The sequence below is a fragment of the Bos grunniens genome, chromosome X (assembly GCF_055505025.1).
Source record: "Bos grunniens cultivar Pamir isolate PY7600 chromosome X, Bosgru_T2T1.0, whole genome shotgun sequence".
In the NCBI taxonomy this organism is placed as follows: domain Eukaryota; kingdom Metazoa; phylum Chordata; class Mammalia; order Artiodactyla; family Bovidae; genus Bos; species Bos grunniens.
In genome coordinates this window covers 20,032,335-20,054,161 of record NC_141194.1, presented here as the reverse complement: position 1 = coordinate 20,054,161, position 21,827 = coordinate 20,032,335, and the positions used below count along the sequence as shown (strand labels likewise).

Sequence of the window (21,827 nt, the reverse complement as noted above, 5' to 3'; positions counted from 1 at the left end):
TAAATATTGAGAAGTGATCAAGCAGAAGAACTACCTAGTTCTCAAATACTCAGCGGGAAAAAAGAAAACAAACAGAAAGGCAAACACACAGCAAGAGGAACCAGAACATGTGGGGAGAGATGATGACTGTTACAATGAGTATATGTACTTTTATGTCTAAAAGAAAAGATGCTGTGACAATTTAAACACAAAACAAAACAGCACTGTAATGCCTTGCCAGCCCAGCTCTCAAGGGAATACCCAGGCAGTTATTAATAAAGGCAGTTCTAGAAAGAATAGGATATTGGAATTAGGAATAAAGAGATTTTAAATTCTCAGTCTATCATTTCCTCTCTCCTTTTTCAAGCTGAAGTGGCTGCATCAGAATCAATATAAAATAGCCTTCAGATCTCAAACTAAGTTTGGGTTCATTTAAAAAATGCATAAACTTAGGCATTACTCTGTTACCTTGTAAATAACATAGTTAGTAGAAAGCTGAGACATAAACACAGTAGTAGCCCTGTAAATGCCACCTTAGTGTTTTCTATCTCACATTAACCATTTAAATAACTGTTATACTCCACAGTGTGCGTCTTATATGTTATGAAGTGCTTCTGCATTATTATAGAATAATAGTGAGCTTTGGATAGTAGTGAGCTTTGTAACTTTTTAAGTTAAAAAAAAGGGGCAGAAATATCTTAATGGGGAAAGTAGAAATGCTAAAACAAAACAAAAAAAGACTGTTTTGAGATGGAAACGTATTCATGGTGTTTTGCACACAAGTTTATGAAGACAGAGAGCTCCCAGTAGGGAGCAAGGGACTCTCAGTGGGGAAACCCCAGATTGTTTATGTGAGGTGGGGACTGGTGGCTTTGGGGGGTCACCCTGAAAAAGATAAACCATTAGCCATTGGCTGCTTCTGACTCAAAGCTCTGAGGGCACAGTGAGTGTCTCTTGAAGCCCGTACCTGGAATCTGGGGTTTATTAGCAGTGAGTGCTGACTGCAGAGGCTTCAATGCACCTGCTGCCCTGTTGGCCCAGGAGATTGGGGGGGAGGAGGAGTGAGTGTTTGGGTGAATTCCAAAAAACAGCCGCACCAACCCCAAACACCAACCCCAAAGGAGAGACTCGTTCAGAAGAAAATGAGAGCGGTATCTGCAAAGATTTGGGAGAAAGGTGGGGAGGGGCATTCCCGAATATGTAGACAGGCCACTAGCAGTCAAGACAAGGACTCTCACCTTGTTCTCAAAGCATTGAGCCTAGCTTCCTGAAGATTTGTTTGTATAAATCCTTCAGAGAATGTTGCTGTTGTCGTTGGTTTTTCTTTTTAACCGAAGTATAATTGATGTACAACACTATGTTAATTTCTGCTGTTGTCATTTTTAAATAAGCCGAAGTTATGTTTGGATGGCAGAAACGACTGAACTAAGGTTTTATTTTCATTTAAAAGCATATGCTTAGATATGCCATGGGAAGACAGCTAGGTTGCAAGGATAATGGCTTTACACATTTTAACTCAAGCGTTTTACAAATTTTACTCAAAACAAACGGGAGAGGACGGACTACCTCCCTAATTTATCCTGGCTGTCTCTCTGCTGCCTCCTCCTCATCCTCTGTTGGTTCCAGCACGACTGGATTGAAAACCTGTGAGGTTTACCCTGCACTTCCCGCCTCCTCAGTCGGAGCCAGCTGCTCTCAGCCCTGCCCATCTGAACCACCTGTGGAGTCCACAAATTCACATGCCTGGGCTCCCCTCACACCTTTCCATCAGCACCCCTTGGCAAAGGCTTGGGTATCTCTATCTGAAAAAGCTTCCCAGGGCGGGTACAACGTAGCCAAGGTTGACAGTCCTAGAGCCATTCATCAAATCCTGCTGATCTTCCCTCCCGGTCTCTCCAGTCCATCCTCGCGTGCTCTATTTCCATTGCTCCTGATTTGGTTCTAGCCCTTATCAGCTATCTGAATGACAGAAACAGGTTCCTAACTCATCTTTTTTGCTTTTAGTCAATCCTCCAAACTGCCACCAGATTTACTTTTCTAGAACACAAATCCCAACCTGTCATCCCTCCGCTTTAAATCCTCTAATGGCTCCGCTCCGAGTGAATGATGGAGCCTGTTTATTTCTTAGATGATAATGGAGAACAGCTGCTTCTTATCCTAGGCAGGCTTTCTCTTAGCTTAAAATGCTTTCTCTTTAACTTTTTATATTAAAGTCATTTAAGACTCACAAGAAGTTGTAGTTACAGTTCAGAGTTCCTATGTATTCATCACTCAGCTTCCCCCTAATGAAAACATCTTACATAACCAGAGTATACGATAAAAGGCATGAAACAGATTTGGTACAAGCCTGTTAACTACAGATGTTTGGATTTCACCAGTTTTTACATATACTCTGTGTGTGTGTGTGTGTGTGTGTGTGTGTATGTGTGTATAATACTATGCCATTTTATCATGTGAGCTTAATTAAGACAGTGGCAAAAGAATCTCATTTTGTATGTAGCAGTGGTGCTCAAGTCTGGTTGGACATTAGAAATTCCTAGGGGAATTTAAAAAGGACCCATGACTGGCCCTGCTCTATACCATGCTTCAATCCAGCGTTTCTCAGAGTTTAATATGTACACAACTCAGCTGGGGTCTTGTAACAACACAGATTCAGGTCTTGTAGGTTGGGTGGAACCTTGGTGGCGTTGGCAGACCTAACAAAGTCCCAGATGCTGCTGCTGTTGCTGTCAGTATGTAGACCACGTTTCGAGTAGGCCACCCTGTTCTCAGACCAGTGGAATGAGAGTCCCTGGGTGTGAGACCTAGGCATGGTATGTGTGAATTCCTCCAGGATTCTACCATGTAGTCAGTGCTGAAAACCACTGAGATATGTGATGGAATTCTAAGGCCATATCACCCTTGGAGATCACACCATCCCAATCTCTGTTTGAACCATTCAGGGTCATTTCAATCTCCTCTGATGAGCCATTCAAATGCCAGACAACTCTTGGAGTTAAGAAATCTTTGCTTTTATATGATTCATATTCTTCTGAAATTTAAATGTACTCAGTGTGAATTCTAACCTACCTGGCGGCTCAAACAGTAAAGAAGCTGCCTGCAATGCAGGAGATGCAGGTTCCATCCCTGGGTCAGGAAGATCCCCTGGAGAAGGGAATGGCTACCCAGTCCAGTATTGTTGCTTGGGAAATCCCATGGACTGAGGAGCCTGGCGGGCTACAGTCCATGGGGTCACAGAGTCTGACATGGCTAAGCGACTAATACCACCAACAGTGTGCGCTCTTTCAACTTGCCTCTCACTTGCACTTTAATTTCTTCTTTATATTGGCCTGCCCAAAAATTTCGTGTGAGTTTTTCCATGAGATGTTACAGAAAAACCTGAACAAACTTTTTCACCAACCCAATACTTTTTGCCCATCTCAAGAAAAAGGGAGGAAGAGATAGTCCCTTTACTTTCATACCCAAATTCCAGACAGACTGCCTCCAGTTTACCACTTGGTCTCTGCATTCCCTTGTCGACTGGCCTCCAAGCCCATAGTTATCATGGCAGAGGCTCACTTTCTTCAGCATTTGACAAGACTTTCAGCTGCTGACCTTGAGTATCTTGCAGAGAAAATCCCAAGCCATCAAATGGAAATTATCCACAACTGGCTGCCACTGTCTCTAAAAATACCCACATCCATCCGTTTCTCTCCTCCTCTCATGTGAAAATCAAGGCCATGACCCTCCCTCTAAGAGCAGTTGCTTACATTGGGTTCTGGCTTTCCTTTCCTTCTTCCTAGTATTGCTCATCTCTTCTTCTCCTGTGTCCTCAAGCTTTTTCTACTAGTTCTTTCCCGTGAGCTTTGAAATGTGCTTATGTCTTTTCCCATATTAAAAAAGCCTCATTGACCCCACTCCCCTTCCAACTCTTGCCATAGCTCTCCTTTAAGAAGCTCTTTACACTTGCTGTCTCTTACTGCACTTGAAAGAGTGATTCATGCTCGCTAACTTCATTTCCTCACCTCCCACTCACTTCTCAAACCACTCCATTCTGGACTCTGTCCCAGCACTCTACCAAAGTCCACGATGACTTCAAAGCAGGTAAATCCAATGACAACTTTTCAGTCCTCATTTTCCTAAACTCTCAGCAGATATACACAGTGAAGTCAATCATGCAGAGTCTAAATAGTATTTTCAACATACTTAAGATGGTTAAGCATTTTGAGGTTTTCATGTGAATCCAGTAGGCCCCATTAAGGCATGGGCTTGGTTTCCTCACTGCTATATCCTTGACTGTGTATCTGGCAGACAAAGGTGCTCAATATGTGTGGTTTGACCAAAACCCTCCCTCTCTCCTATGATGAGTTCCATGGTACAACTGTATCCTTTCCTCCTACCTCTCAACCTGGCTTTCCAGTATCTACCTAACTGAAGATATACTTTGTAAATTTAATATTACTCAAGATTCTATCTCTAGCACTTCTGATCTTGTCACCTTCATAAACTCTTCTTGGGCAGTGAGTTCCATCTCACAGTTTGGCTTGTCATCTTTATGCTGACCAATCCTTAGTTCACATCAATACTTCCCCTCTCTTCCAAACTCCTAATCTGAATTTCCATCTGCCTTCTAAAGATTTGCAAGTACATATTACGGCAATATTTCAACTGGCATATATACAACAGCTGAATCTTTTCCTGCAAATTTTTTCATCTGTTTCCTGTTATGGTTAACATCCTTCTCCTCTTTCTCCTTAGCCAGTTATGAAACTTCTAAGCCGACATTATCCTTTTCCCTTTTTTATACACCCTGATGCTGGGAAAGATTGAGGGCAGGAGGAGAAGGGGGTAACAGAGGATGAGATGGTTGGATGGCATCATTAACTCAATGGACATGAGTTTGAGCAGACTCCAGGAGATAGTGAAGGACAGGGAAGCCTGGCATGCTACAGTCCATGGGGTGCAAAGAGCTGGACACAACTTAGCAACTGAACAACAATACACAGATCCAGTGAATGTCAAATCCTATTGATTCCATCTCCCTATTTTTGGGATGGTATTTTCAGTCTATATTCAGAAGCACATTAGTTCCTTGGGATATTAATAAGGGTCACCAAAAATGCAAAAAGTATCCATGATCAAAACAAATTTCAGAAATGCTGAACTGGGTAGAGTTAAATAGATTTCTTTACAAAGGAACTTTTAAAAGCTTTTGATATGCTAATATGCATTCAATATGGCCATCTGATATAGGCTACTACATGCATTGTCTCCCAGAGTTATTTGGTCACAGAACCCAATTTTTTTTTGCAGTATCACAGAAGATTTTACTAAACACATTTTGGAAAATGATGGTCTAATCTCGCCCCATTTTTCTCCTTCTGCAGTTATTCTACTCAAAGCCTCTTACTTACAAACTTACATTAACTCTCATGGGTGGAGGAGCAGATCGCCCCCTCTCTAACATCTTGCCTCTCCAACTTAACCCCTATACTTCTGTAAGAACTATCCTTATAAAATTTGGGTCATGACTCTCCCCAGAGTATTAGACATCCTGGCCCTTACTTCTGTCACAGTCATCCATATCCTTACTGATTTTCTGCCTGCTTGCTCTGTCAATTACTAACAGAGGAATGTTGAAGTCTCTAGCTATAACAGTGGGTTTGTCTGTTTCTCCTTTTAGTTCTTCCCTCATGTACTTTAATACTGTTTTTTAAGTGTATATGTGTTTAGAATTGTTAATGTCTTCTTGGAGAATTAACCTCTTTATCATTATGTAATGCCCCTCTTTATTCCTGATAATTTTCCTTGTTCTGAAGTCAGCTGTACCTGAAATTAATACAGCTACTCTAGCTTTCTTTTGATTAGTGTTAGCAAGATACATACAAATTTCTCTATCCCTTCATTTTTAACCTGAGTCTTTATATTTAAAGTAGGTTCCTTGTAGACAACACTGAATTGGGTCTTGTTTTCTCTTGATCCACTCTGATAATCACTGCCTTTTAATTGGTATATTTATACCATTCATGTTTAAAATAATTATTGATATGGTTGGATTAATATCTACCATAGTTGTAACTATTCTCTATTTGTTGTATTTGTTCATTATTTTTTCCCCTTTACTTTTTTGCCTTCTCTGGTTTTAATATATGATGAAAATAGAATGATTCTTTTTTGGGCTGTATTGAGTGTACTGATGATAGCCAATCAAAGCCATTCTTCATTTTTGTTACACTTTTGATTTCTAGCATTTCCTTTTGATTCATCTGGAGAGTTTCCATCTCTCTGCTTACAGCATCTATCTGTTCTTGATGCTGTCTCCTTTTTCCATTAAAGTTCATGATATATTGTAGTTAAATTTCTTGTCTGATAATGCTAACATCTGTATTATATCTGAGTATAGTTCTGATGCTTCGTCTCTTCAGACTATATTTTTTTCTCTTTTGCATGTCTTGTAATTTTTTCCCAAAGCTGGACATGTTGTATCAGTCTGTGGGAACTGAGGTAAATAGAGTTATATGGAGTTTTATAGTAAAGACTTATGCTAATCTATGAGGTTGGATGTATTTAATGTTTCTTGTGGCTCTAAGTGCCAGGAGCTTCAAATTTCTCTATTGTTATTCTTTTTGTCTCTTTTCTTAACTCTGTCTTCCCTAAGTACTCCTTCTCAGAGAGAATCTGTGTCTTGCAGCTCTTCACCTGTAACTCACTGTTATTATACTGGAGTCCTGTTGCTGTGGTGGTAGGGTGTTGGGAAGGGAAATGCTTTGTAATCTTTTGAAGAAATCTTGGTCTTTAAGTGGGCCTTGCCCTGGGGCTATGGCCTTCACAGATATTTCTCCAGTGGTATAGTTTTCTTCCCTTGCCTTCTACTCCTTTTCCTGGCTGCAGCATCTATTTCCTTAAATTCCTGACACCTGTGAACTCCCCATCTTCAACTTATCTGAGACAGAAAAGCTATAGGGGCTTCTGTGGGAAGGAGAAACTTAGGATAAAGTTTTAGAATTGTGCTCTGACAAAGTCCTCTTCCCTAGAGTGTAGCCCTTCGTTATGGAGAAGACGGGTGAATTTCAGGAGGATGACTTCTCTTCCACTTCTTGCCAGATCTTTTCCTTGGGTATCTGGTGGGGTTTCTGGAGGGGAAGCTTAAGAAAGTATAAGCTCCCTCATCCCTCAGAGACTGTAACCCACTCTCCTGTTACTCCACCCTAAGGTTCGTGCACTTGGTCAAAATTACCAATTAAGTGTTTCTACCAGTGACATCTGTTCCAGGTAAGCAGATCGTTTCTTTGTATCTATGGACGTGACTGCCTCTGCAGATTTTGGGATGTCAGTTTGCCCCATGACCTCAGTTCTCCGGTGTGCTCAAGAAAAATCATTTATTTTCAGTTTGTCTAGAGTTTTCCTTTTGTAAGGATGGGGATGACAACTTCCAAGCTCTTTACATGTTGAAACTGAAAGCTTCAGCTTACTCTGCTACTAACTGAAATGTTATTTCAAGGCCATCCAACACAAGGAGCCATGCCTTACTTGTCTGTTTCTCTATTTCATGGGGGCAGTCTGGGGTAGTTATTTTTTAATGATTCTTTCGAAGTCTGCTGGACTCCTCTGCTTGTTTGTTAGATTATGTGATGTATCAGTTTTTCATTGGTGAAAAGCAGCACTGTTGAGTAGAACTTCTCTGGTGATGAAAATGTTACCTGTTCTCTCTATTACAGAAACATGGGGCTATTGAGCATTTGAAAAGTGGCTAGTGCAAGTGAGGAAATGAATTTCTCATCTTAGCTAATTTAAATTTAAATCAGATAGCACCACATCGCTAGTGGCTTCTGAATTGGACAGTGTAGGTCTAAGGCTTTAGAAGTGTAGATGATGGATGATCAGATATGCTATTTTAAAATTCTCCTTGGGTAATTCAAAGTAACAACACAGACTAATGTAATATTTCATCATCTGGGAGCATGAGGCCATGTCAACAAAGCTTCTGGTTAGTAAAAGGCAGTCACTGATGGTAAAGGCACTTTTTATAAAAGGAGATGGTAATGTGGAATGTGTCAGCTGAGTGACTAAGGTGGTTAGTCGTCTCCCCTAGGAATCCCCAGGAGCTTGTATTCTTGCCCCAGACAAACACGTGTGCATTCAGTGCAGCTGCCGGGAGATTTGTGTGGCTTTAGGCATGCTGCACTTTACAATTTGTTTACACACATTGTGTCTCCTTCTCTCTTCCAACACCATGATGATGATATTGCCGATCCAGTTTTATGGGTGAGGAAATTAAGACCCCAGGGAGGATAAATGACTTTATCATGGACACTTTGATGGTTCATAGCATCAAACACAGAACTTCAGGGCTCTGAAACAATGCTGATTCCACCGTTCCAAAATCAGTACTCACTAACCTTCGCTCCAGCTCGACTTCACCTCTAACTGCACCTGACATCAGTCAGTAGTCGAAACTGAACAGTAGCTTCCAGGGCCCTCCCCATGGACCCTTCACCTCTGGCAACCACAGAGCTGGGCCCTTGTCTCAGAAACACAGCATGTAGCTCCTATTTGTACCTGCTCTGCCTTCTGGTCTGATGTAAATTATGTTTCTGCAACAGCAAATGGCAGGTGGCCCTGTGTGGGAAGCTTCTGGAAGGAAGGAAGCTTTGGGAATCATACAGTGATGGTAGCAACACCATCCACACTGTATATGTGTGAAGTGGGGGCTCTCTCTCTCCCTCATCTCTGAGCATCTTTTCTTCTACTCAGCCCCTTTCTCCTAAACTCCAGCTCCTGGAGACAGACAGCAGGGACAGGTCCCTCTGTTCAATACGCATGCGTTAAACTGCCAGCTTCAAGGTTCAGGCTTAAACAGTATCCTTTGCATACTAGCTATGACAACATCACCCAGAATTAACGGCTGAACAAATAACTCTTTCACCCTGCTGTATATGTTGTCCAGGTTTCAACTGAGAGAGAAATGGCATTTTTAGGTTTAGTCCTGGCAGCTAATTACTAGGATGCTTTATATCAGTGGTTCTCAAACTGTGGTCCTTGGACCAGCAGGTACAGCATCACCTTGTGAACCTGTTTGAAATGCATGTTCTCAGGCCCCACTCCAGACCCAAAGAATTGGAAACTCTGGGGTGAGATCTGAAATCTGTTTGGACAAGCCCTCCATGGGATGTCCACTCAAGGTGAGGAACCACTGCTTCAGAGTATGGAGGCAGTTAAATGGTACTAGTTAGTCAGGATACACAAAGGCTCTTCTTCAGGTCCACCAATTCACTGATCTAGTCAGCATGGCTCTCAGACCAGCAGCAGCAGCAGAGCTGGGAGTGTGTTCAAAATGCAGGAGCTCAGGCCTATTGTCTCAGACCTATTGAATCAGAATATGAACATTAATAAAATTCCCAGGAAATTTGAAAGCATATTCAAATTTGAGAAGAATTGCTCATCTTCTCTTAACCTGAGGTTAGTTTCATGTGAAGAGTTTAGGTGTAGAGAATCAGGAAGGCTGAGACGTTTTCTTTGGTGGATTCGATTTTGATCCTAAATAATTGTAGATTTCTTTCCTAACCCTTTGAAAAGAAATTGTAGAAAAGGGAAGATGGGGAAATGCACTGACCTAAATGGGCTAAAACCCGTAGTCAGCAAAATTTTCCATTTCACAGTTTCAAAGGGCTTCAGAATTATCACTTTGCCTGGTTCTCCTGGTCTCTGGCCATTCTGACACACTCCTCCCTTTGAAGTGCTTGCAGATCTACTTATGTGAGCAAGATCCCAGGGAAGCACTGTAGTCATGTAAATTAAGTGAGAGGGGAGAGTTACTGACTCTCTCACCTATGTTTCGGGACAATCCCTTTCTAGCATGCGGCCTGTGAAAAATAGTGAAGAGAACCTTGACACAGGACCCCTCAGCCTCCCAGAGGTTTTCATTCCAAAGGTACTTCTGGACAGGAAGTGAATGCTTCCTTTTTGTGCAAAGCCCTGGCAAGCGTGAAGAAGAGGTTCTGAGCCCTGAGAAACCACCTCAATGAGCTGAGATGCAATCTGCCCATCTCCACTGACAGGCTCTGCCCACCAGCGAACTTAGGAGCTGTATGCTCAGCATACGATGAATCCAATCATGTGTAATGACTCAGATGGAGTCGTTAAAGACCAACAAATTGCCAGTGTGAGTATTGAGAATGTAGATTGAGCACCCATTATTGCCTCTTGGATCAAAGGAAAAAAATGCCTATGTGAATTTACTCAACAGGCAATAATGGCTCTGAAAGAGCTGGCATATATGCAGAAATAACAGCCATTTTCAAAGTAAATACAAATGATGGTAACACACTTACAGAAGGAAATGGTTATGCAGTGCCTTCACATACGTTATTGCGCCGCACCCTTCACCTTGAGCGGGTGTGCAGGATGCTGTTACACTCACTGCAGATAGGAACCTGCTTCTCACGGATGTTAGGCTACTTCTGCAAAGTCACAATCTTTAGGAGAAATGGGATTTGAGCTTGGCTTTCCAGCTCCAGTGCTCTGTTCACAACAGCCAGATCTGAGCCCTGCTCCTCAATGTTGTGCTCCACTGACCAGCAGCATCATCAGAGAGCTTGTCAGAAATGCTGAACTGCAGCTCCTACCCCAGGCTGAATCAGAATCTGTATTTTCACGAGATGCCCAGGTGCTGTGTGGGCATAAAGCATCTAAGAGCAGCCAGTCTTTACTCAATATGACTACTTGCCTACATGCTGTACCACAACTAGAATAAAAACAGGAGACAACAATGCAGAACCCAAAAGTTAAGGTACTGAGCATCTGAAAAAAATTTTTGAGCATTTATGCTAGCTGTTTAGTAGAGATGCATTTTTTATTGAGACAGTTATAAGAAACTGACAAAGCCATGGTATTTAACAAATTTGTGGAGCCCATGGAAGAATGGGCAAAGGAATCTCGAATGCTGAGAAATGAACAGTTCTAGTGAGATGGTTGGATAGTATCACTGACTCAATGGATGTGAATGTGAGCAAACTCCGGGAGATAGTGAAGGACAGGGAAGCCTGGTGTGCTGCAGTCCATGGTGTCGCAGAGTCAGACGTGCCTTAGCAACTGAACAACAAGTGTGTCTGTTAAACTCACCAGAGATACACTGATTTTGTACCAGCATCATTTTTTAAGTTTATCTCTAAGAACAAGTCTTTCTCTTACCCTGGGCTCCCTCTTGAAAAATGAAAGGCTGAATGACATCACAACAGTGATCTCTTGAACTCTGATGCTAATAGCTGTGAAAACCACTTGTCCTTGATTTAAAAAAAAATGTGTTTCATGTTTACATTTCAGTATGGGTTTGGCCAGTGGTTTTTGAGACTTCACTTTATGCAAGTAAGGATGTGTGTAGTGGACAGCTGACTTTGAGGGTGTTTGTTGGGAACTGCAGAGTGCTCTGCTCTCCCCAATGGGAATGGACCCCTGGAGACCAAGGTCAAGTTTACACCTTGCCAAACTACTTGAAGCAAAAGAGGTGTTCAGGGTTTGGGCTTGGTTTTTCTTTATATGAGTTTCTCCTCATATAAAGTAAGTGTCAGCAGATCCTGAGGCAGAATGTATGCTTATTGCTTATCATCAAGTTTGAAACCAAAATTTATCAAGGATGAGAAATAAAAGACAGATCTGAAAAAATCACATGGCCATGCTATCTGGCAAAATTATATTTGAGCAAAATAAATGAATAGGGAAGGCATATCACATTCTATATCCTTTGAGCCGTCAAGCAGCAACAATTTATTAAGCACCTGCTGCACACTCCATGTTATACTGGTTTCTAGGAGAGATTTGGGTGTATAAGACATGGTGCTACCCTTGAAGAGCTTTATGATGTTGCTTAAGAGAAAGTATCACATGACATTACAGCAAATTATATGAAAGAAAGTGAAAGTCACTCAGTCATGTCTGGCTCTTTGTGACCCCATGGACTATACAGTCCATGGAATTCTCCAGGCCAGAATACTGGAGTGGGTAGCCTTTCCCTTGTCTAGGGGATCTTCCCAACCCAGGGATCGAACCCAGGTCTCCCACACTGCAGGCAGATTCTTTACCAGGTGAGCCACAAGGGAAGCCCAAGAATACTGGAATGGGTAGCCTGTCCCTTCTCCAGGGGATCTTCTTGACCTAGGAATTGAACCAGGGTCTCCTGCATTGCAGACAGATTCTTTACCAACTGAGTTATCAGGGAAACAAATTATATAATACTATCTAATTAAGCATTAAAGAATGTGGATATAACTGAAAGACAGATGGATTTAAGGGAGGGAGGGAGCCCTGAATTTGGGAAGGCCTCATAAAGTAGGCATGTAAGTCTGACCTCATGATAAGGAGTGAATGCATTTCTAGGGGAGAGAACAAGGTAGGTACATGTGTGAAGAAGGGGACTGTGGGAGGGAAAGAGGGGCTGGACACCGGCCACTCAAGTGTGGGGGCCTGCCTTATAAAACCACACATCCAGGTAGTGTCCAGGTCCAGCCTGGAATCCTCTTTACCACCATCCAGTGGCAAAACTGAAAACGGCAGTTACCTATCAAAATTCAGGAATAAGTGAACAGCTATGCTAGATGATTCTTGCCCAGAAGCGAGGAACACCCCTTAGCAATGCAGGCCCTACACTCCTGGCTGTCTGTCTCTAGATGGGTGGAGATGCTCTCGGAGTCCCACCCACATTCTCTCCTCTCACTCACCTCTACAGGTCAAGGCCACTCACCGGGAACGCCCGCAGCTCTTTGCCTGTGCCTTGGTTAAAGCGTCTGCCTGCAATGTGGGAGATCTGGGTTCGACCCCTGGGTCAGGAAGATCCCCTGGGGAAGGAAATGGCAACCCACTCCAGTATTCTTGCCTGGAGAATCCCATGGACAGAGGAGCCTGGTGGGCTACAGCCCACAGGGTCACAAAGAGTCAGACATGACTGAGCGACTTCACTTTCACTTTCTTTTCACTTTCATAAAAGAGCAACCACAAAAACAATTCTGATTACAGGGACACATGTGGCATCTGGGATCGCTAGAGACTATTTCATGTCCCAGATCAACTAATGGTGGCTGGAGACGTGGCTGGGGATGGGGGGGGTGTGGGCAGTGGTGAACAGCCGGGTCCTTTACCCATAGCTGGGATAAGTTGTACAGAAGTTATCCAGCATCTCCCAGAGTTCCCCAGTGAGGCTGGGCACCAGGTGCTCACAGTGGATGCTTGTTTGAGAACACTCCCTTGGACTGGCTTCCCGCTACTCTCTACTTCATGTCCTCACTTCTTTGCCAATGTTTTGGGATATCACATCCCAAGGCAGCACTCCAGTCCTCACCTTGACCATATCTGAAGCCCACAGGGTAAACCTAAAGTAGAAGACCTAACAAAGAGGCTCATTCAAAATACCCAAAACAATATTCTCAGGAGGACTTCTTAGAGAGCACGAAGATAAAAATAGCTTCCCTGTTCCCTCACTGCCTTCTTTTGTTCAAAATATGACTTCTGGAGTCGAAGGTATGACATATTATTCAGGGCTTCCCATATGAAATAACAACTGGTGTTGATTTCTTTTTTTTTTTTTTTGTCTTTTAAAGGTTAGAGATTACTCACCTCCCCTGCTGGTCATTAAATCAGTCTGGCAGGATTCCTCGGAAGTTCTGTGGCCTTCCGGGCATGTGGCGGCAGCACAGGCAGGGCTGCAGACAGGCCTGCTTGCTGTGATGTGCTAGCAAGCAGGTGACTTCAAAGGTCTGCTTCAAGCCTATCTCAGGTATCACTTGGGGCTCACACTGAGCCCCAAAGTCAGGTACCAGATGGCGTATACCACAGAGTCACAGCTGATTAGATCCCCGAGCTCGTGTGCCAGGGATGCTGCAACCTCTCAGGCAGGAAGCAAATAACTTCTGTTAGCTTTCTTCTCCTTCTCTTAGTTATTATCACAGGAAGTCACCGGCTAAATGCTCAGCTGCTATAGTAGGGTTGTAAGTCTGGTGAATCCTGAGAGGTTCAGTCTTTGTGTTCGTTAAAAAAAAAAAAAAAAAGCCTCCTTCTCTAACTCTAATGTGGCATCTGTCAAGATACTCTGAGCCATTAAAAAGGTGGGCTTCCTCTCACATGACAGCTTTATATTTAAATTCCAGTTTAAATTAGCAGTTTACCCAAAGTTTGGCCCCAGTGCTTATCTACACAGGAGAGTAAAAGATGGCACCTCAAATCTAAATGAGACAAACAGCGTGGGCACTGGAGGATGCTATTCACACACATGACATGTGCTTAGAAATCAGACAACCCTAGAATGACACTGAACTTGGATTTTTCGGATGCACCTTCTATGAAATGCAAAGAGAATGAAACGAGATCTCACCCTCCCCTTACTTTGCTCCTGGTGCAGCCGACACACACACACACCACTCTTTCAGGCCTGGCCTCAGTCTTCTCTAAGAGTACCTGCCACTTGGGTCACTCATTGAAGGGACTTGGGCTACCCAAAGCATCATAGTACCTGTCACCAGACAAAGCACCCCGAGATTCTAAGAGCACATTCCAGTGTCAATGGAGATGACCTTTAAGGTGCCTTCCAAACCCAAGGGTCTTCCATCTCTGTCCTCTGGATACAAGCCCTTCCTTTGTCACTTAATGTTCAGCAAAGCAAAGCAGCTAGGCCAGGCAATAAAGTGCCGCCTTCTGCCTCCTCGGCAGGTCACTGCTCACAGTGGGAGCTTATGTACCATCAGGAGAAGCCGGGCCTAGTGGGTGACGGCCAGGACTGGGGGCCAGGCCTGCCAGTAATAGACACTCTGACCAGTCTCAAGGCCAGCTTTACCATTCAGGCAGTTAGACTGTGTTCAGTTTCCTGGGTTCCTCTGGAGTGGAATTTGGACCATAAAGGACAGAGCTGTACGATGGCAAGAGAGCTGTCTCTTGGGGAATGTTAACGCTGGCAAATCTGGTCTTTGCCTCACCACCCATACGAGCATGTCCTCAGAGGTTGTACTATTTGTCCCCAGTCAAACTTCTATAAAATTTTTGGATGTGAACGTCTCTTTGGCATTTTTTCATTTTACATAATCAATGCAGATGAAAAAATCCTGACAGAACAAAAGAAATATACAAATGAACCCTTTCAGGCAGGACTTGGGACCAAATCATTCTTTGCTGTGGGAAGTGGTGGGGGGCTATTCTGCACTCAGAGGATGTTTAACAGCATCCATGACCTCCACCCACTAAACACCAGGAGCAAGTCACCCCTAGATGTGAGCTAAAATGTCTCCAACCATTGCTAAATGTCCCCTGCAGGGCACAGTCCCCCCTGGTTCAGAACCACTGCCTTAGAGATGATTTAACAGCATTAACTTCTGAAATTGTTCCAGTCAGGGAGATTTGGAATACAGTATAGAAGGTTTGGAATACAGTAGAGGAACTTCTTTATGTAAATATTATAAGTAAATATTTTAGGCTTTGAGAGACATGGGCTATCTCTGTCTCATATTATTCTTTGTTTTTGTTACAATTTTTTAAAAATGTAAAAATGCCTAAGCTCAAAAAAAGGCTGGCATTTGCCGATCCTTAGACTGGAGAGAAAGAAATGATGGCGCTTCCTGTAATGATTGAAAGTGCTGAGACAGTATTTGGAAAAACTGAGATCTTGATCCAGCTACCAGGTCTCTGTGACCCTGAGCTAGCAGTTGTGCTGCCCTTCATGGAGAGCTTGAGTTAAAGAGTTCCAAGTTAAATTCTATTAATCTCCTTTCACAACTTTTTTCTCCTTAGTATATTTAAACATAAAAAGTTTACATAACATAGACACTCGATATTTGAACAAAATGAGATTCCCCGGTAACAGAAAGAATGTCTGCAGAGTGAGTACGTGACCTCCCCTTGGTTTGGAGTCAAACAGCCTATGAGGTTCTTCTGAAGAAGAGGACAAGATGTGAAGGAGATGCCCCTACCCAATCTCAAAATTGAGATGGTTTTTGATATGACTACACAGGTGATCTTGGAAAAAGAGAAAGGAAGGATGGTATCTAGGAAGAAGAAAAGCCTTAGAAGCTGCCTATAAAGTTGTAAACATAAAAATGTCATTTTGAAAATACCTTTCAGAGTAGTTCTGGTGGCGTTTTCTTTGCCCATCACGTAAACATCTGAGCAGATGGGGGCAGATCCCTTAGACAGTTACTGAAGGTCTGTCATGTGCTGGGGACTGTGTTAGTGAGCACTGGGGTTCAATCCACCCTGACCTGGCCTGTGGACAGCACTCAAACAGGAAATCGCTGTTCAATCATCCAGAGATTTTTCCCCTAAAATATTCTCTTTGTATATTGCTAATGATAAACGTATTACTTTGGGCACGTGGACTTTGTATTAGTGGATTTCCATTGACACGGGGCAGTGTCAGTCAAGAGAATGTCCTTATGATTCTACTGTTGCTGTTAGATGGGGATGAGATTTTGATCAAATATATTTGGATACCAGAAATGTACATTTTAAATCACTCAAGGAGTTTAGTATATGATAGTGAGAAAAGCAGTGGGCTGGGAGTCAAAACCCTGGGTCACAGTCCTGGTTCTGTCCTTAGTTTTTTATTTTTTCTATAGTATGTCAGTTAATTTCTAAGGAGCAGTTTTCTCAACTGTATAATGGAACCACACCATTTTTTCTGCCTGCCTACCCTTTGGTGTTTGCTGTATTTAAATGTATTACAGGTTTATAACTAAGCTGTTATAAAGGTGATATCATTATTAGAAGGAGTAAGCTGAACTGGTTCTTTACACAGATGATCCTGGAAGAAATCAAGTACTGTCGTAGTCACAGCCAGATCAGTTATCAACTAGGTCTTGCTCACACTTCACTTTAGGTGATCAGAAAGAAGCATGTCCATATAAGCCTGTGAGGCACTACTCTGAAATTTTCTCTGAGATGAACATCCTGGATTTTCTGTTAAGATATAATAATGAGCTAAATTTAATCTTCTAGCAAAAATGAAGACTTTTGAAGATCAACATGTATTTAAAAGGGTTCAAAAATTAATGGCTGGCCTCTTACCAGCATTATCAGGCCCCACCTACTTTCACCCCAAATTACATCTTTGCTTTGTAGCCTTCAGAGGAAACCATTGCTAGGGAGAATCCCTCTTCTTGTAGTTTGTGATCAGATTCTACACTGCAGAGGTCAGTGGTCAGTGTATGGCAGTCATGTCACTTGCACGAATTTGAGAAAGCTCCTCCAAGGCAGATGAGCTGAGTTTGCAAATGTGGATTATTTTTTTTTTCTGTGATACTCCCAATTATATTGGGTTGGCCAAAAAGTTCATTTGGGTTTTCTTGTAGTAGCATGCTGAAAACCCAGATGAACTTTTGGGCCAGCCCAATATTTTAAAAAACATCAAACGGGTGTTCACTGTTTGTCATCATCCCTTCCTCAGTCTGTTTTGGATCAGAAAGTAGCTGGACTAATATTCCAAGCAGGCTCGCCTTCATTGCATAGGTACACGCCCAGAGCCTGAGGAGGAGTACGTGACATAACCCTGGGAGCTACTTCTTCAGTTTTGTCATGGGGCCTGGGAAAGCCTCAAAGCCTGGTTCTGCTTTGTCCACTTTACTTCCCCTGTGGTGTGATAAAACAGGCAGGGGCCAGCTGGTGGTGTGTACAATGTTAAGTGTCAGGTCTCCTTGATGGCAGCAACAAAGTATCAGAGAAACACCAGAAAGGGTAGAAAATGGTGACTCTCACTCCTAACACCTTTTGTAAAGGACTAATCTTTCATGTCTCTCATAGAAAAAGAGAGGAAGAAAGTCAGTGCTTGTTCCTACACTTTACATTACCATGACTACCAAGGGTCCATTTTTCTGGCCCCCGGCTCCACACCTACCACATAGAGAGGTTGGATATAAGAAGAAAACAATGGATATATAAAATTGAAGGCAATTCCCTCAGTTGCCCGAGTCTGGGTTTTCATAAGCTCTGTGAATTCACTTTCACCAGAGAGCCATCAGCTAGAAATGAGTTCTCACCACTAGTCTACTTGGATTGATCTTCCCCAGAAACCTACAGCATGAAAAAACACCCCATTTCTTAAAACAATTCACTCACAAGACCGCAGTCCTTTAAAGTTGCCCTTTAGGTATGAAGCAAAGCCAGCCTCCCTGTCTCTCCACTCCCAACTTTCTCGTCTAATACGGTTTTCTGTCCTGAACAGATCAAAATCAAATCCGAGAGAAACAATCCAGTTGAAAAGAGATCTAATGTGCCTGTTGATGTCTCATTAACCTTGAGAGTGAACGTAACTGGTGACTGCCCATCACAGTTGCGTGACGGATTGTTAGGGGAAATAAAGAGCCAGTGGAACCATCACCTCAAAAAATAAAAACGAAGAGAAACATCATTTAAATAGATCATATATCAAAAAATGGAGCAGTTTTCTAACTGTCAGGACTGGCTAAAGTATAGTTTCCTTAAGCCTATGGTGAAATTATTACATATTTTCTGGGAAAAGCATTTGTAGCAGTATTTATGTGTGTGTCAAAATACATTAACTGAAGCATGGCGGGGGGGGGGGGGACACTTTGATGTTGGGAGTGTAATCATCAGAAAAGCAAACAACTCAGGATTGATGTTACTAAGGTTCTGTGATGAGTGTGTGTGATGATGTGTGTGTCGTTAAAAATATCACAAGCCACCCAATGTGGGAAGGTCCTAATTCCCTTGAGTCTCTACTCAGATTCCCCTCACTACTAATTACTGATTGATGTCAACAAAAGACGGTGGAAAACTATAGAGGAAAAAGAGCTTGTCTCTAGGGGGTTACCTGCAGAGGGAAAGAGAAGAAAGGAAAGAGTTCCCTGGGCTCACTGGCTGACTCCTGGTGGGAGAAGTAGATTAGAAATCTACCCAGCCTCCAATCCTAGATCTGGACCCACACAAGACCAGCACCTTCCACCCCTCCACCCCAGGGCTCCAGCTGGACTGGTTCCTGTGTGCCCTCCCCAGAGGAGGACCTTCAGTAAACAAGACCCAGAATCCCCACCAGGACTGGGATGGAACATTCTAACCTATCTTGGCTTTTCTTTCCTAAGGTCTTCACTTTTCCATCTCTAGTCCTCACTCTTCTGCTTTTCTTGGGAACTTCCTGAAAGTTATCACCACTGACCTCACTTTTTACACCAAATTCTCACCTAGGGCTGTGGCACAACCTGTTTCTTCCAGTGTCACCCTTTAAGCAGCTGCTCGGCTTACTCTGCTCTTGTCATGGCCACGCAGCCCTGGCTTCTGTCCTTACTCTTTTGCTCTGACCCTCACCCTCACCCCCAAACGCACCCACATACAAGTGAACCAGTGAACCACCTACCCCCTTTCCCAGAGAACTTTTTGCATCTTGAAGGAGGGGAGCTACTGTGAAATATGAACCGACTGCGAATTACAAACATCATTTCCCACTCGGGAAAACAGATGGCCACCTCGCCCGGGGAAGAGGGGAAGAGGGCAGCCCCTGCTTTCTGGGAACACACTTCTTCTTTACCATCCCGCTTCACATTCCTCGGCCCACTCACAGCCCCTCGGAGCAGCCTTTTCCAAGACACTCCACTCCCCGACTGGAGCAAGGAAGAAGAAACGAGGACAGGGGAGCAGGCTCTCTGAATCCGCCCCCCGCCCCCCTCCCAGAGAGTATTTTGTTTTCAAGTAGCAGGACTTTCTAGAATGTCTTCTCTAGTTGGGCTCCTTCTGGCCCAGTTACCCCACAGCCTCCCCGCCCCCAGGACCACTGCATCCAAAACAAGCGCACCGATCACAGCACGGTGGCCGCCGCCGCCCCAACTGTTGCAGCGACTGCTGGGGTGGCGGCGACGGCGGCCAGGGCCGGGCCGGGCCCGGACACTACCCGTCCGGGAGGCTGGGAGGCTCCGGGCGGCCTTCGAGGGGCGCGAGGTGCAGCAGAGCCCCTGCGGCAGTCGCCTGGGATGGGAGAGGCGGCGCTCTCAGCCCGGACCCCTGCGCACAGCCAGCCCCACCGCGGCAGCGGCGCCGGCAGAGGCTGCCCGCGCCCGCCCCCCTCTCACCTTTAAGATCAGGTCGGTGTGATGCTGGTCCAGCATGTTGGCTTTCTGGAAGGAGGTGACGATGACCCGGCCGTAGCGCCCAGGGGTCTGCAGGTCCGAGTACAGCCGGTGCTTGGAGCGGTTGACTGGGAAGAGGCTGTTGACGAGGTTGCGCTCGATCTTGGCGAGGCTGTGCTGGGGCGCCAGCAGGTGCTCCACGCTCTCCTCGACCTGGTAGCGGCTGAAGCTGGCGCCGAGCAGGATGGAGATGAGCACCGGCGCCGAGGCGAAGAAGACAGGGTGACTGGCAATGAAGTGGCCGAGCCGGGAGAAACACGTCCTCAAGCCCCTGTGTAGAACCTGCCGCAGCATCCTAGAGCAGAGCGGGCGCGGGAGGAGGGCGAGGCGCACGCTCGGCGCGGGCTCGGGCGGCGGCGGCGGCGGCGGCGGCGGTGGTGGCGCCCGCGGCGGCGACGGCGGCGGCGGCGGCGGCGGCGGAGGCGAGACCCGGTGCTCTCCCGGAGCCGCGGCACCACCATCGGGGAGTCCCGCGCCGCGCCTCGGGAGGGTCCCCTCGGGCCGGAGACACGCCCTCCTGCCCGCGGCCGCGCCCGCCCGGAGAGCCCCCCAGCTTGGCGGCCTCCGCGCCGCCCCCACCCCGCCCTACCCCGTGCGCCCTCCCCACCCCCCGCCGCCTCCCCGCCCGAGGGGCTCCGCGCGGCGGGGCAGCGTCCCGGCTCAGCGCGGGAGGGGCCCGGGGCGGCCCCCGCGGCGCGTCATGACCCCACTCACCCGACCCCCGAAGCCAACGACGGGGTGGCGCGGGGAGCGGCGGCGGCGCTATCGCGGGGAGACTCTGCGCGCCAGCCTAGGAACACGAGGACGGAGAATTCCAGGCTACACCCAGTCCCCTCCCCTCCCAGCACTCCCCTCCCCTGGCCCGGCCCGCCGCGCGCGCCCTCCCCTCCCCTGTCCTCCTCCGGGGAGACCCAGAGACGAATAAAGAAATGGCCCTGATTTTCCAAACAAAAAGTAAAGAGTTGTCCCGGGGGGCGTCGGGCGGACGGGCTCAGAGCCGAATCCCCCCCAGAGGCGGAAAGGAGGAGGCTGAAGACTGCGTGCGCCCCGGCTCTCGCCAGGCTCAGGTGGTGGCGCGCACTGGCTGGTGCGGAGAGGGGGTGGGGAGCGAAGACGCTCGAACGTGGAAATCACGCCTCCTCTCAAGTAAGAGCCATTTAAAATATCCCCAACACTGCAGCTTCCGCGGGACCAGAGTCCGCTTGTGCGTCTGGGACACGTCCACTCCGAAGGCGCCTGTAGAGAGTCTCCTCGTTTTCCATGAGGGTCTCTCCAGAGTGGGTTAGACAGTTCTGCTGTGCGCCCCTCAACCTCCCCACCCCGACCCCAGTAATAAAAGTGGCTGATAATGGTGTTCAGTCCGTGGAGCCGCCGGTCGCCAGGGCTCTGGTGCTACCGGACTCCCGCTTCTCCGCACTGCCTCCTCCTCCTCTCTTTGTCGTCACTGGCGGGTCTGGGGGAACTGGCGGGGCTGGAGCGGGCGCCCCTGCGGGCGTAGAGTGTTTGTGAACAGCTGGTCAGGGAGTCAGTAGCGTTACTTCCCTTCTCTCCTCCACCCTGCCCTCTCCTCCTCAAATGCGAGAGTGTGGGAGTGGGGGACACCTTATCTCAGACATGGAGAGCTCTGGTCTCCGAGAGTGCTGAGCCGCAGGGGGCGCGGGGGAACCCGGGGGGGGGGGCCGCCGACAGCTCGGCAAAGTTGGGCGTGTGCTTGTGCGCGCCAGGCGTGAGCTAGCAGGCGGCCACGGTGGTTCCCCTCGCACA

At 45.8% G+C, this 21,827-nt stretch overlaps 1 protein-coding gene across 1 annotated transcript in view; it reads right to left on the bottom strand.

Annotated features, from left to right (window-relative positions):
- PTCHD1 (patched domain containing 1) overlaps nucleotides 1-21,418 on the bottom strand; it is a 60,952-nt gene extending 39,534 nt beyond the window's left edge. Inside the window, exon 1 of the mRNA XM_086389331.1 lies at nucleotides 20,007-21,418. Within this exon, the coding sequence (XP_086245457.1) occupies nucleotides 20,007-20,357 (351 nt within the window). The 5' untranslated portion in view covers nucleotides 20,358-21,418. The remainder of the gene's footprint in view (nucleotides 1-20,006) is intronic.
- Nucleotides 21,419-21,827: the final 409 nt, after the last annotated feature.